This window comes from Euleptes europaea, chromosome 6, assembly GCF_029931775.1.
Source record: "Euleptes europaea isolate rEulEur1 chromosome 6, rEulEur1.hap1, whole genome shotgun sequence".
NCBI lineage: Eukaryota > Metazoa > Chordata > Lepidosauria > Squamata > Sphaerodactylidae > Euleptes > Euleptes europaea.
Window position 1 is genome coordinate 24,297,734 of NC_079317.1, and position 15,229 is coordinate 24,312,962.

At 43.3% G+C, this 15,229-nt stretch overlaps 1 protein-coding gene across 1 annotated transcript in view; it reads right to left on the bottom strand.

The window, feature by feature from the left end:
• The window catches only part of UNC79 (unc-79 homolog, NALCN channel complex subunit), a 138,628-nt gene that overhangs the window by 24,257 nt on the left and 99,142 nt on the right, over positions 1-15,229 (bottom strand). The window contains exons 36-43 of the mRNA XM_056851568.1: positions 13,251-13,353; positions 10,105-10,245; positions 9,086-9,124; positions 7,225-7,337; positions 7,050-7,135; positions 4,349-4,522; positions 2,777-2,845; positions 576-686 (exon numbers count right to left, since the gene is read on the bottom strand). Coding sequence (XP_056707546.1) covers positions 576-686; positions 2,777-2,845; positions 4,349-4,522; positions 7,050-7,135; positions 7,225-7,337; positions 9,086-9,124; positions 10,105-10,245; positions 13,251-13,353 — 836 coding nt within the window. The remainder of the gene's footprint in view (positions 1-575; positions 687-2,776; positions 2,846-4,348; positions 4,523-7,049; positions 7,136-7,224; positions 7,338-9,085; positions 9,125-10,104; positions 10,246-13,250; positions 13,354-15,229) is intronic.

Genomic DNA, 15,229 nt, shown 5'->3' on the forward strand with positions numbered 1-15,229 from the left:
CGAACTGAATAGCCCAAGTTTTTGACAATTTGCATGAACCAGAATTGAGACTGCATCCACTAAACTATAACATGTGCCTCAGATCCACTAGAATAATATGACAAAAACTGTACTACATGCAGTAGTTTACATAGAATAGCTTACATTATGTTTTTGCATCATTTTTAACACCCCGGCCCAAGCATTTTGCCTGAAGTACGTGCCACCTGTCTACATGTTGTGCTACTGCTATTGTTGTTGCTGCTTCAATATATTATTAGGTAGGCTGCAGGTACCCTGGTATATTCTTGTGTTCTGTTGTTGAATTTTCTCCAAATCCAGCAACAAAGAGGTAAAACATAATGTTTGCAAAAAACCTTACTGGGGCTCGGTCAAAGTCTGATTCTGGCAAGCTTTGTTCAACAAAAATTTCAACCCCAGAATACCATGGCATCCCTCTTTTTCTTTTCAAAAGCATGTATTACAAAGCTTGCCTTAATTTCAGCCTGGCTGGAAGGCAGTGACATGGGTTATTATTATTTTTGGGGGGGATCCCTATTTTCAAATGGAATAAACCCCCTCCACTAGTTCGTTACCTTTGTGAAAGCTCTGTGGCATAAGCCACACAGTTCTACCAAGTAGGCCAGGGTGAAGACGGCATTCTGAATGACAAAACTAAGCAGTTTTGAAAACGGCTCCAGCAGGCTCTGCAATTCAATAAAAGACCGGGGTAACTCCAGTGCATCGCATCCTTCAGTGAGACAGCCTGGATTGCGAAATCTCTCATTAAAACCCAGCCTCCCCCCTCCCACCTTGCCCCCTCGGGGGATAGCAGGTTGCAGCTGTCCAAACCAATTCAGCCAAACAACTGAACGGACATGGAGGGTTTTCCCAGCCAGCACCTTAAGTGAACTCCTGGAAAGCAGGAACATTTTCCACTGGCAGATTCCCAGGGAGAAAGCCGGAATTTTGCTTTGCAGCTTCCGTAGCTCACATTTATTTATTTTATTTAGACTTATTTATTTATTTTTAGACTTATAACCCACCCTCCTCAGCAAGTTGGCTCAGGGCGGGTAACGTCATTAAAAGCACAACAAACAATATACATAGTCCTTAATAAAACCAAACAATAAAACTCTAAAATCCTAACACAGTGGTACACAGATTCTAAATAAGCTGTAGGCACCATACAGGTGGCAACCCTTCCATTTATATTATTCCCACTCGAGGGAGGGAAGGGTGGGGGAGGCCAGTACAGATGTTATAAGATGATATAAGATGATATAAGCTGATATAAGCGGCTGTCCTCAGTTGTAGACCTGGTAGAAAAGCTTTGTCTTACAGGCCCTGTGGAAAATTTTCAGATCCTGCAGGGCCCTGATGTTACCAGGCAGAGCATTCCACCAGGCCGGAGCCAGGGCCGAAAAAGCCTGGCTCTTATCGAGGACAGCCACACGCTCTTAGGGCCAGGGACCACCAGAAAATTCTCACTGGATGATCTTAATGTCCTTCGGGGGGTATACCATGAGAATATCAGTGGACTAGCACTGGCCAAAATGATAAGCGTCTGATTTTTTTACAGGATCCAATTTGGGGAAATAACTTTCCCGTTCCTCCAAATTAGAGCTGAATCTTTAGATTTCCATGCCGGTTCATGCATACATAATCCTCCTGTGCTGACTGCAGCAGCATCAAGAGGGGGCTTGGTGTGCGCACGGGCCATGTTACATAGGTCAGCCACTACAAACAATACTTCCAGCATCGCTTCACACACAATGCTTTTCAAAGGAATTGGTTCATATGGTCAGCTGCAAGTCTTCAAGAGATGCCCATGAACACAAGAGATGCTCCCTGCCCCAGGATGTGGTGATGGTTGCAAGCTTGGAGGGCTTTAAGAGGGGAGTGGACATATTCATGGAGGAGAGGGGTATTCATGGCTGTTAGTTAGAATGGATACTAGTCATGCTGCATACCTATTCTCTCTAGTATCAGAGGAGCATGCCTATTATTTTGGGTGTGGTGGAACACAGGCAGGATGGTGCTGCTGCACTGGTCTTGTTAGTGGCTTCCTAGATGCACCTGGTTGGCCACTGTGTGAACAGACTGCTGGACTTGATGGGCCTTGGTCTGATCCAGCAGGGCCTTTCTTATGTTCTTATGTTCATATGAATCAGGCCCTCGTTATTATCCACATCAGGAACAAAGCATTAAAAGCACAGCCTCCTCTAACCCAGTATTTACGATCAAATCCTGCATCCCTTAACAAGATCAAAAGCCTTTTTGACAGTAGCAGGGTTTTCATAAAACCTGCAAATGGTAGGATCAGGCTCTAGGTAAGTCTATGAATGAGAGAAGGAAGGAAGGAAGGAAGGAAGGAAGGAAGGAAGGAAGGAAGGAAGGAAGGAAGGAAGGAAGGAAGGAAGGAAGGAAGGAAGGGGGGGAGAGAGAGAGAGAGAGAGAGAGAGAGAGAGAGAAGGAGAAAGAAAGGGAGAGAGAGAAAAAAAGAGAGAGAAAAAGAAAGAGAGAGAGAGAAAGGGAGAGAGAAAGAAAGGGAGAGAGAGAGAGAAAGAAAGAGAGGGAGAGAGAAAGGGAGAGAGAGAGATTCAGCTGTTAAGAAGATATAAAGTCCCACTTCCATAATGAACGTAACCCCTCCTACAGACTGGTAACCTGGATTCTGAGGCTTGTATGCTCCATGACACTCCACAGTTTAACTCAGCTAATATCCTCTCTGAAGATGGATAAGAAAAAAAAATAGAATTAGAAGAGGCTTTAAAATATATATATTGGTGCTTACCCTGGCAGCACTGCTGGTGGGTATCTTCAGCAAGCAGATCATTATCCTTAAACCGGAATCTAAAGAACACTGAGGATAAATAATGAGGATACAGGAAGAGGTTAGGGCCTTTCTTTAACGAGAGAACTAGTGTGGTTCAGTGGTTGGTTTTTCTGACTAAGACTGTAGGAACCAGTGCCCGTTTGACCATGCAGCTCACAAGATATATATAAAACATTTCTATGCTGCCTTTCCACCCATAAAACACATAAATATAAACACAGGGGATGGAAAAGGGGAAGAGGTATAATAAGAGTTAGTGGCGGAACCCACCCCCAAAAAAGTCTTCTCCCACTTGTTGACAACAACGCTAGAGGGAGGGAGACAAATCTCCCTAGGGAGGGAGTTCCAAAGTTTCTGTACCATGACAGAGAAAGCCCTTTCTTGAGTCGCCACTATCTCGCCTTAGATAAAGTTCTATATCATTATAGCAATTCCCTCTTCCCATTCTGTGTAGATGCCTTCTTGAGACACTTGACCAAACTCTGAATTCTCAGGTCTTGTGTTGTTAGGACAGCTCAGAATCTGGATTCCCGGGGGCGGCGGGGAGATCAGACCAGGACAGGAATTTTCAAACTGTGGGTCAGGACCTCAAAGTGGGTGATAACTCTATTGAAGGTGAGTTGTAAGGAGGAGGAGCTATATGGCTCTGGGAAATTTTGATGGCCAAAGGTGAAATGGCCATGAAATACAGCCTGTTGTTCACCTATATATTTATAAATAACAAATTTGAACACATGAGGCTGCCTTCCACTGAATCAGACCCTTGGTCCATCAAGGTCAGTACTGTCTACTCAGACTGGCAGCAGCTCTCCAGGGTCTCAGGTGGAGGTCTTTCACGTCACCTACCACCTGATCTCCCTGTAAAAAAATAAATCAGAAACTTGTTTGGTGTTGTCTGGTGTGAGGTTCCTGTGTTTTATGTTGGGCAGGGGGAAAGTAGCAGGAAGTTACTTTGTAAAGCTGGGCCTGAAAACGACAATCAGTTTAGAAGTGGATCCCTCTTCAAAAGTATTGAGAACCACTTTGCTGTGTCCAAAACTGGCATCCACAATCACTAAGCGGCCCCCACTACATGCAAAAAAACTTTCCCCCAATTCATCCTTCCACAGTACAGAAAACAATAATAATAATAATAATAATGGGGAGGGCTGTGGCTCAGTGGTAGAGGATCTGCTTGGAATGCAGAAGGTCCCAGGTTCAATCCCCGGCCTCTCCAGTTAAAGGGACTAGGCAGGTAGGTGATGTGAAAGACCCCTGCCTGAGACCCTGGAGAGCCGCTGCTGGTCTGAGTAGACAATACTGACTTTGATGGACCAAGGGTTTGATTCAGTATAAGGCAGCTTCATGTGTTCATGTGTAAATCATGGTAAAAAATGTAAAATGACCCTTTCTTGATCTGGAAAGGGGTGTTGATATAGGATGCCTTCCTAGCCACCAGTCCAGTTCCCAAAGGATAATTCAAAGCTTATGTTCCTGCAAGCAGGACACCAGGACTAGAAAACACCCCCGCTTAGATTGCCCAGGCTGTACCTTAAGTGGTAAAACAGAAGGCAGCTTCGTAAAGAAAGTCTGGAACTGGTTGCTGATTGTGGTCCAGAGGTTGCTAGGGGAGTCCATGGGTAAAGCTTCCATAAATGTGGCAATGTTTTCCAAGCAGCGTAGCATTGCGCCCCCTGCTGGTAAATTCTTTTTGTTGTTTAAGCCCTAAGAAAACGAAGACATTCAGCCAAAGATTCAGAGGGAAAGGCATTTTTAAAAGTTACTTAGCAAACAGCAGAGATCATACAAAACTAGAATTCTCACACCTCCTCACAAATAAATGCAAATTATTGCCCTTTAGTTCAACTGTTAGTTTAACTAGTTAATTGAATTAGTTAATTCAATGTATTTGAAACAATATTGGGAATAGAGGAAAGGGAAAAGAAATTTAGAGTTGATATGCATATATGTATCGGGGCCTGTGGGCTGGATCCGGCCCCTTGAAAGCTCTTATCCAGCCCACGAGTCAGCCAAGGCATCCACCCCCTCCACTCTCGATCTGGGCTGGCAAGGCATGGCCCGGCCTGACCAGGTGGCATTTATGTTATATCCGGCCCTTGTAACAATTGGGTTTGACATCCCTGGATTAGATCCTGTGGATTGATTATGTTAACCCTGGCACATTTCCCTTGGCATGAGGAAATTTCCCCTGACACAGCAAGCTCTTTCTTCTGCGAGGGGAAAAGGCTTTCTTCTCTTGGGTGGAACCACTGCATTGCTGCAGCTATCTATCCCTTATACACCTGTGATTAAAGAGGATGGTGTGCAAGGCACAAGGGCAGGGTTTTCGGGCATGGATGGTTCAGTTCAAGCAGCTCTAATTTTAAAGAATGATTGGAGAGAGTGGACAGGGAGAAGCTTCTCTCCCTCTCTCATAATACTAGAACATGGAGTCATCTGCTGAAGCTGGAGGGTGAAAGAAAATAAAAGGAAGCATTTCTTCACACAACACATAGTTCAATTGTGCCCCAGGATGTGGTGATGGCTGCCAACTTGGAAGGCTTCAAGAGGGGAGTGGGCATGTTCATGGAGTAGAAGGGTATTCATGGCTTCTAGTAAAAATGGATGCTAGTCATGATGCATACCTATTCTCTCCAGGATCAGAGGAGCATGCCTACTATATTAGGTGCTGTGGGACACAGGCAGGACGATGCTGCTGCAGTTGTCTTGTCTGTGGGCTTTTTAGAGGCACCTGGGCTTCCTAGAGGCTCCTGCATTATAGGCGATCCACTGTGTGAACAGACTGAAGGAAAGGATGGACCTTGGTCTGATCCAGCATAGCCTTTCTGATGTTCTTATGTAACTAAAGCAGTGAGCAGCTGGCCATCCAAAATGACTATGGCTGCTGCGTTCAATTTTCACAGGTCTTTGGTTTTGACACCAGACCAGCTGATGGCCTTGCCAATAAGTTAGAACTTCTGGTAAGGCTCTGTTTTTTTGGGTTTGAAACAAGCATTTTAAAAGCTTGAAGAGGAGAGGGACTCTCCCAGGATTGGGGCTGTGAAGTCCCTGAACAATCCACTAAAGATGACAGCAGGGGACTGAAATGTCCCTGACTGAAAGGTCGGCACACTCTCTGCCCAGTGTCAAAGGACACATGAAGCTCCCCACCCTTGAGAAGAAGGGTATGTGCCGCTCTCCTCCTGGAGCTAAATTCAGTTCAAAAGGACAACAGGTGTTCTGTTTTAGTGTGTTTCTTGAGAGCCAATGGGGTTCCCAGCTGAAAACGAGCCAACATTTTTGAGAATGCAGAAACGTGGAAAACCATGATGATGTTCACCATCCCTCAATGGTTTGAATAGTTTGGCTGAGCAAACTGGGAGCTTTGTGTCCAGAACACACAGTGTTGCCTAGGACTGTATTAGTTCAGGAAAACAGCATGGGGGGTAAGGTTTAATACAAACACCAACCTCCTACTGTGGACCTGATCTAAACTGCCCCCCCCCCAAAAAAAATACTAGGTGTTCCAGACAGGAACTCCCAGTGTCTCATCTGGTTTTGGCACCTGTTGATGTTGAGTTTGGTTTATTGCTCATTAACAAAGCCATAAACAAATACACAAGATTTGACACCTAGTAAGATCAAAGGAAGCATCCTGACTACCCTGCCTAGCCCTTATCTCTTCAGAGGAGGAGGAGGAGGAAGAGGAACAGGAGGAGGAAGAGGAAGAAGAGGAGGAGTAGGAGTAGGAGTTGGTTTTTATATGCCAACTTTCTCTGCCACTTAAGGAAGAATTAAACCGGCTTACAATCACCTTCCCTTCCCCTCCCCACAACAGACACCCTGTGAGGTAGGTGGGGCTGAGAGAGCTGTGACTAGCCCAAGGTCACTAGCCCAGCTGGCTTCATGTGGAGGAGTGGGGAAACAATTCCAGTTCACCAGATTAGCCTCCGCCGCTCATGTGGAAGTGTGGGGAATCAAAGCTCCAAACCACTGCTCTTAACCACTACACCACGCTGGCTAAGCTAGAAGCCTAGCAGCATTGGCCCAGGTTAGTATTTTGGTTGGGAGACCGCTGGGGGAAGTCCAGTGTTGATGCCCAAAGGCAGGCACTGGCAAACCACCTGTGTTGGTCTCTTGCCTTGACATCACACACTTATTATTATTGTAACATCAAAGTGAGATCAGGAAAAGGTATGAAACAGGAGGGGGGAAATACACAATGTGCAAGTGAAACAGAGGGTAGACTAACCTCTAATAGCTGGCTCAGTGCAGCTATGGAGCTCAGCTCACTGAAATCCATAAGAGATGTGGCCAGGGTCCGCAGGAAAGTTCCATCTGCAAAACGACAATATCGTTTTTCAATAAGGTTTCTGCCTGAAGGTGGTGGAGGGTGGCGGAATCGAATCTTAAGCATTGCCCATTACCTTTGATGTTGCTCTGAAACAGCTGGGGAAGTATCCCATTGGGGGCCAGCTGGTGGAAAATGCAGCGGAGAAACTGCTTGGCCACACCCGCAGCATTCCCTGGGATCATCATGCTGCAGAAAAGAAAAAGGTGGAGAGAGGAAGAAGAGAGAGCAATTTCACAACAATATCCCATAGTGAAATAATCAAGGATGACTCATTTATCTCCATTCCAACAGAATTCTGTTATGAATGGGTATGAAAAGAGTTAATTCACAGAATCACAAAGTGGCAATATCGCTTTGCATATTTGGAAAGAAAACCGAGTTCACGTGTGTTAGAGTTGATGGGTTGGTTTCAAAAGAAGGAAAAAAGCACACAAGTCTGTGGCTTGCAGTGGACTGGGATACATTTAGGGACCTTGCTGAACAATCCAGTTCATAGTACAACATACTCAACAACTTGGTTCAGTTGTCGTGGCAAACCCTGGTTTGCTACTACCGTGTGTTTGTGCGTGGATGTAAATAGACCTTTAATGAAGCTTTTAATTTAACCATGATTTGCTGTTAAATTTGAACCAGCCAAGTATGGTTTCCACCTTAGCTAGAAAATAGGTTTCAAACTGGGAACAGGTCACTGTTTGGGCCCTGGTTTGTATGGCAGGCACAAACCACAGTTTATCTATTTGGCTGTATTGTCCAACTATAGTTTGCTAAAAGACCAGCAATAACTAATTACCTTGCTCCATATCAGAGAGAGAAGGAAGGGTCACACAAGAAAGCTCCCTTAAGGTCTTGTCATGGAGCAGCAACCATGGTTTACCATTTCATCTGAAGCAAACTATAGTTGTTGTTCATTTATTGCCCAATGACCTCATATCCCCTACACTGCAATGGGCTGGACCCTTTGAATAGCAAAATCAACACACTTCTCTCTTCTACCTGTCTACCTACTGACACAAGAGGTTCTGCAGGTGGAAAATGTGATTTTACATGACTGCCGTTTCTCATTAAATTTCCCCCATGCTAACTGGGGGGGGGGGGGAATCGCAGAGGGCTGTTGTGAGAAGGGGAAGATCCACTGTTCATAGGATCCAACCCAAAGCTTTCCTATGGAATCAGTTGACATACTGAACTGTAAAACTTCGAGTTGGCTGGGAAATATTTGAGATTTACCCAAGAATTCTCTTAGAAAGCTTAGGAAAATGGAGTTAATGACAGAATGAGCCGGCGAGTGGGTTGTGCCCATCCGTCATTACTTGAATAACCTAGCGATGAGAAGTCAAGGGATGTACCTGAATGGATTAAGGTCTCTTCTTACATTTGGTGGTGCAGAACTGCTGCTATATGGCTCCTTCTTGAGCCTCTCAGGTAATGACAGAACCCTGGAACACCTGGAATGAGTCTACGACTTGGCTGCTTCCTACAGCATCATGGTCCCTCTTCAAATTAGGACAGTGCTAGCATGGGAAAGTGGTCCCTCATACATTCCCTCCATGGTCTGAGGCTACTGGTTTTATCTTAACAGTGGTTGCATTACAGGACATCCATTAACACCAAGCCATTGTGAGATCAGGCCTTGAGTTCAATATATGATGATCAAAGCCTTCTCCTGAGAATATCAATGGGTTCCAAGTTCTTTCCTAAGTTCCCCTGGGTATGAATAATGAGCCACAAATAAAGATGAGAACGTATGGTATGGAAAACCCACATGGATTCAAACTTTCCTAAGGATGTGTCCTGTCTTTTGTTTGTTTTTAATTCAAAATGATCTCTAATAAACAAGGGACATTTGTATTCACAAGAAGGAAAGCAGAACTGGGAATTCAGTTTATACAACTGAATAGATATTTTTTAAAAAATTTGTTTTGATTGCACTGTACCTTTCTGCTTGATTAGAAAAATTGGTGCTTGAAGCCAACCTAGTGTGAGGGGAAAAACAAAACAAAAACAGCCTGTCAAAGAAAAGCCTTTATTTCAACTAAAATGCAACTGTTGAAATGATTGATGCAATCAAACAGAGTAGAGTCCCATTGAAAATGACTTCACAGTGACAACAGTAATCACATCCAATATAGAAATTCTTTCTCTCTTTAACTAAACAGCCTTCTTGATACAGACTTAAGTCAGCCTTGCAAAACTGTCAGAAATTCTGTTTACTGTCTCTATCATAACAATGGAAATCAGAAGGCGCTAATTTAGATCTGTATCTCACCTAAAACCACATATCTGTTAAGCCTGTGCTAAATCCCATGGAATTATCTGGCCATGACCCATCCATCTTTACATCCCTTGGTGACACTGGGATATCTATATACTATTTCCCAAGTGTGCCCCCATTCTGCAAATATCTAAACCCATAGATCGGGGCCACGCAGAAAGAAAGCAGATATTTCTGCAAAGTTGGGGGCCCCCCATGTTTGCAGAAAAATCTGAAATCCTCAAAAAATTAAATTAAGAGAGTTAATCCCTCCCCCCCAAAAAAACGTGTTGTCTGAGCATGTGCAGCTGAGGAGCTGAGGCTAAAGATGAGGACGGTCATTTCAATGCTTATGTGACTTCCACAGTGGATCCTATACAGAATTCTCCACCATCAAGCCCTAGACCGTCTCAAGTGCTTCTGTGCCTCAACATATCAACCCATTCAAGTGACAGAGGCAATTGTAGATGCATTGCATGCACTCACTCAGAAAGGCAAACCATTTCTCCACATTATGGAATTCCAGGAACCAACAGGCAGAAAGAGAAAGAGAAAGAGAAAGAGAAAGAGAAAGAGAAAGAGAAAGAGAGAGAAAGAGAGGAAGGAAGGAAGGAAGGAAGGAAGGAAGGAAGGAAGGAAGGAAGGAAGGAAGGAAGGAAGGAAGGAAGGAAGGAAGGAAGGAAGGAAGGAAGGGATTTTTACCTCCCTACAGACTGCATGATATCCAGCAACAACGGAGCAGCCAGATCTGGGCTGAGGTGAATAAATGTGGAGAGAACTACTATGGCCAGACCTAAAGTTTCTTCATCATACTCTTCCAGGATGGCTCCACAATCATGACACCTGAAAGAAAAATTAAGAAAAACTGATCTTGGCATTCAAAATGCCATTGCATTTCTCAAGCAATTACAGTTACAAGCAACAGGACAAAACCTGGACATGAAACAAGGAAACAACAGACTGCCAAGAAAGCAGACGAGTTTCAGCTTCCTTTGTCGAGAAGTTTCCTTCTGATTCTCACAGGTTGCTTTCCGATGCTCCTACAATGTCAAGAGACAACTCTGGAAGCGGTGCCAAGGTTCTTTAATGCTTGATCTTAAGGGACATGTCAGATGCAGAAGAGATGAGGCAGAATATCACCAGGCCATATAAAGAGACAAACAGCCCTGGGAAACCAGCACATCATGGCCCAATGGGAAAGCTGGGTTAATTTGATCAACCACTGGCTAATGTCTCCAACAGATTGTGATATTTGAACTTAATGGGATTGTACAGGCAATTTTCCTCTTCCCCTCTCCATAACAGCAGGAGAAAATGCCAGCAAGGTCATGAAAGTCAATCTCATTTAGCCCACTTCACTACCTGCTGCCAAAGCTTTTAGAAAACAACCAGAACCAACTGGCTGAAATAAATTAATCACACAGGATATTTGTCATTTACCTCCCCAAAATAAAGCAAAATGCTCCTTCTTCCAGCTCCATCAAAGCATTATGCAACGGTTCACCCATCAGGGGTAAGTGTATTATATACACGTTGGGGGTCCTGGCAAATGATTAGAGCCCAAGGCCAGATGCCAGAGGATGCAAGTTTCCTGCTTCTGCCAAGTGTTTGTAATCTAATTGTATTGCCATTTCTCTATAAAGCTAGAATCAAAATATGTAACTACAGCATCTCAAAGGTGCATAGGTCTAAAAATGTTGTACATCATGTAACCTGGGGCAAAGAATAGTTTGAAGCTGCTCTTAAACATGTATCGCTAAACCCATGGGGCTGCTGGAGAAGCATATTCATTTGTTTCGGTGAAATGAACAGTCCTCTTTCAAAACTTGAATTTAAGAAAACACAGTTGAACTCATGAAGCTGCCTTGAAGTGAATCTGACCAATGGTCTATCAAAGTCAGACTTGCCACAACTCTCCAAAGTCTCAAGTCTAGGTCTTTCCATCACCTTCTACTTGATCCTTTTAACTGGAGATGCTGGGGACTGAACCTGAGACCTTCTGCATGCCAAGCAGACTGTTGCAAATAATTCCAACCCACCCACACCCCTGCAACAGATACTTATTGTATACTGACTCAACAACTCTTTGCCAGCAGTGTCTCTCCCACAGGGGGGCACATGATACGTATGCACAGTACAGAACATGCCATCCCCCCAAGATATGCTAGCAGAACATCATTGGGATGTTACCATCATGTCACGCTGGTGTAAACAGGGAGCACAACCACGTTTCTGGGTGACTACAAAAGCCATTTCATTCCAACCACTGCTACTGCTGGTCAAACACTGGTGATACCTTTTGCTTTGCACGATCCGAGACCTATGGAGTCCTAACAGATACTCCAGACAGAATTCAAATACATCTCCCTGCAAAGGATGGGTGAGGATTTGCCCAGTGCCAACACCACCTTTCCAAATGGGTGAATCCAACAGCATGGTAAAGCAGATGGGAGATATAGTACTGGATGACCACACAGGTGGTATCACTCTCTTAAATATATCAGCTCTCGCTTTTGTTTTTAATCTTAAGTATAATAAAGCCCAAAAGTCAAACACAGTATGTATAAGAACGCTGAAATGTTCCTTAACTGGTTTTCTGTTCCTGAATTATGATGCACATTTTATATGAATGCTCAATTTTCTCAAGAATCCTTTTCAACTATCGCACCAATCTAACATGCAAACTACATTTTCAGATCTCTCACATTTAAGAATTTTTTCCACTCTCATTGGCATTTGATTCTAATCCACAACTGAATCTTTCTTTAAAACTCTAAGGGAGTCTTCTGAAGCAGATAACTGATTTCATCTTAATTGTGAAGTGCAGCTTTGCCTTGCTTATTCAAATCAGCTCTTTATGCCTGGGACCCTCGTATCTATGAGACCACCTCTCCCAAAACAACCCAGAGAGTGTTAGACTCTTCTGGTAACAACTATCAGCATGGTGTAGTGGGTAAGAGCAGTGGATTCTAATCTGGAGATCTGGGTTTGATTCCCCACTCCTCCACATGAGCGGCAGACTCTAATCTGGTAAACTGGGTTGGTTTCCTCACCCCTACACATGAAGCCAGCTGGGTGACCTTGGGCTAGTCACAGTTCTCTTAGAGCTCTCTCAGCCTCACCTACCTCATAAGGTGTCTGTTGTGGGGAGAAGAAGGGAAGGAGATTGTAAACCGGTTTGATTCTCCTTAAAAGGTAGAGAAAATAGGCATATAAAAACCAACTCTTCTTCTTCTCCTCTGTGGTAATCACTGGCCCTAAAATCATCCGGCTGTCCTCAACCAGGACCAGAGCATTCTTGGTCCTGCCTCCAGCCATGTGGAACTCTCTGTCTAGTGAGTCCCATGCCCTGCGGGACTTGGCTCAGTTCCACAAGGCCTGTAAGGTGGAGATGTTCTGCCAGGTCTATAATTGAGGACAGCAACAGTATTACATATTAGCTGGCCTCCCTTCCCCTTCCCTTTCTTTCCTCTTCTCTCCTTCCTCGGTTTTCTGTCTCCTTTCCTCTTGGATCGGTGAGATTGCTGTTTGTCTACTGGCCTCCCTATTGTCATCTTTTGATCCACCATCTTCATATCAGTGATAATTCTTCCCTAGGTGAGGTAGGAGTGTAGCTTAGGGAGCCATCTTATACTGTATTGTATTAGATTAGTATGTAAGCTTTTTAATTATATGTTTTAACCTTATATTTATATCTCTATCTATTGATTATATGTTAGTTATAAGCCAGGTTTGCTGGGAAAGGGCGGGGTATAAATCAAACTAAAGAAACAAACAAATGACTAAATAAAACGTCTGTAGTTTGTCTCAGATGGCAAAGTTACTTGAAGAAATGTACAATTACTTACTTGTCCGTCATCATTGTAGGCTGGTCATCAGCAAAATCTTCTGGTGCTGGTACAAACATGCTGACTATACTTGGTGCTGAGAGCAAGCTGGATTTTGTAGCCCCTAGAGAGAGACCAAGAAAGAAAGCCCTTGAGCTTCAGACGGATAACCTGTCCTGCATTTGATCCAAAATAACTCTTCTGTACAAACATTGCCTTTTAAACAATGTTAAGCGTCAATTCCAATATTTTTTTGCTGACATAATTAGATGTAAACTCATGGGTTGTTCTTCCAAAAGACCTGCTAGATGATGTTGCTCCATTTAGACTACTTTTTCCCCAGATAGAAAGCCGAGCTTGAAACAAGCAGGAAGTCTTGGTGAACACCTGCAGCTCTGTTCTTCTGTTATGCTATGAACATCAAGAAAGGGTTAAATCAAGAGATACCCTAATTTCCATGAGCAATATAATTTAGGCCCTTCCATTAGTGGTGGAAGGAAGTGTAGAATGGTACTGTGGAGTCAGAACCTTGATTTCTTTCATTCATAGATTTTCCACCAAATGTAGGGTTAAACACCGGTCATTCTGATGAAGGGCAAAGACTGAAAAATCTCAGCCATCAAGACTTGGCAAGTGCTTTGGATTGGAATACAGCCTTTGTATTGCCTAGCTAACATCTGTCAAAATATGCCTATGACAGTAAACTTTTCAACTTAATGCTGAGTATTAAGGGGTCCAGAAAGACTGCAATCATAAGTAGGAACAGAGGAAATCCATATAAATCCAGGAAAAGTCAGCTCAAATTTTATGTGGAAGATTAAGGAAAAGGTCATAAAGGCAAGGCTTTTTAGAAAGCTCAGAGTAGTAGTGAAGTTCTAGCTTTTGTAAAGAGAGTTTGAATAGTCAAAAAAGAACAAGCTTATCTCAAAAAGCTTGGCAATCGATAATGGTTCTATCAGTTTGGTTTTATTAGCTATCATCATATAAATTATCAATAACTCTTCTCATGGCAAGTATCTACTGCCGCATCATACAATATGGAATCATAAAATGATGTTGCGTTGGTAAAAAGGATAAGAAGAGATTTTTATGGTGTCAGTGTGTTAAATCTGGGTATAAATATTTCTTCCCCACAAAGACCGAGAAACAGATATTTTCAACAATGCTCGGAATGTTGTTTGATGCATCTGTGGTTCTCAAAATTCTTTATCAATGAAAACCAATTGGAATGTAAGTCGCTGTCTTCATTTTCATACCTACCTATACTGTTTCTTTATGACTTCTCAGCAGAGGGAAGTGGACAGGTATATGAAGTTGATGGCTTATATGTAGCCCGAAAAAGTTACTCCAGCTACTACACTGTGGTAAAGAGCTATCTTTTGCTTATTGTTTTGTGACAGTAAAATGAAAAAGGTAGCTAGAAATCTATTACAGAGGTTAAAATAGATATTGGCCTGAGGGGAAAAAATGACACAAGAGTAACCAGGCATTGCTAAACTCTTTCTGGAGATCAGAAAGTAGAATATTTGATAGATGCGGAATAAGATAGTTGGTATTTATGTTGATGTACAGACACTCTTGTCCTGACCTGTATGGCCCAGGTTAGCCCGATCTCATCAAATCTTAGAAACTAAGCAGAATCAGCTCTGGTTAGTACATAGATGGGAGACTGCTAAGGAAGTCTGGCATTGCTATGCAGGGGCAGGCAATGGCAAACCAACTCTGTTCATCTTTTGCCTTGAAAACCCTACTGGGACCCCATAAGTTGCCTGCGACTTGACGTCACTTTCCACCCACCACAGTGCATCTTTACCTTTCAATTTAACCTAGCTTGTAGAGATGCTAGCAATAAACCTCATGATCCAGAGTTCTTGCAAAGTGGATTCATTCTAACTTGAAGAGTGCCAAAAAAAAAAAAAAACCATAATCACCATCTATACTAACTGAGCACCTTGGTTATAAAGCTTCAGAAGGGAAACCAAGGTTGAATGAACTCTGAA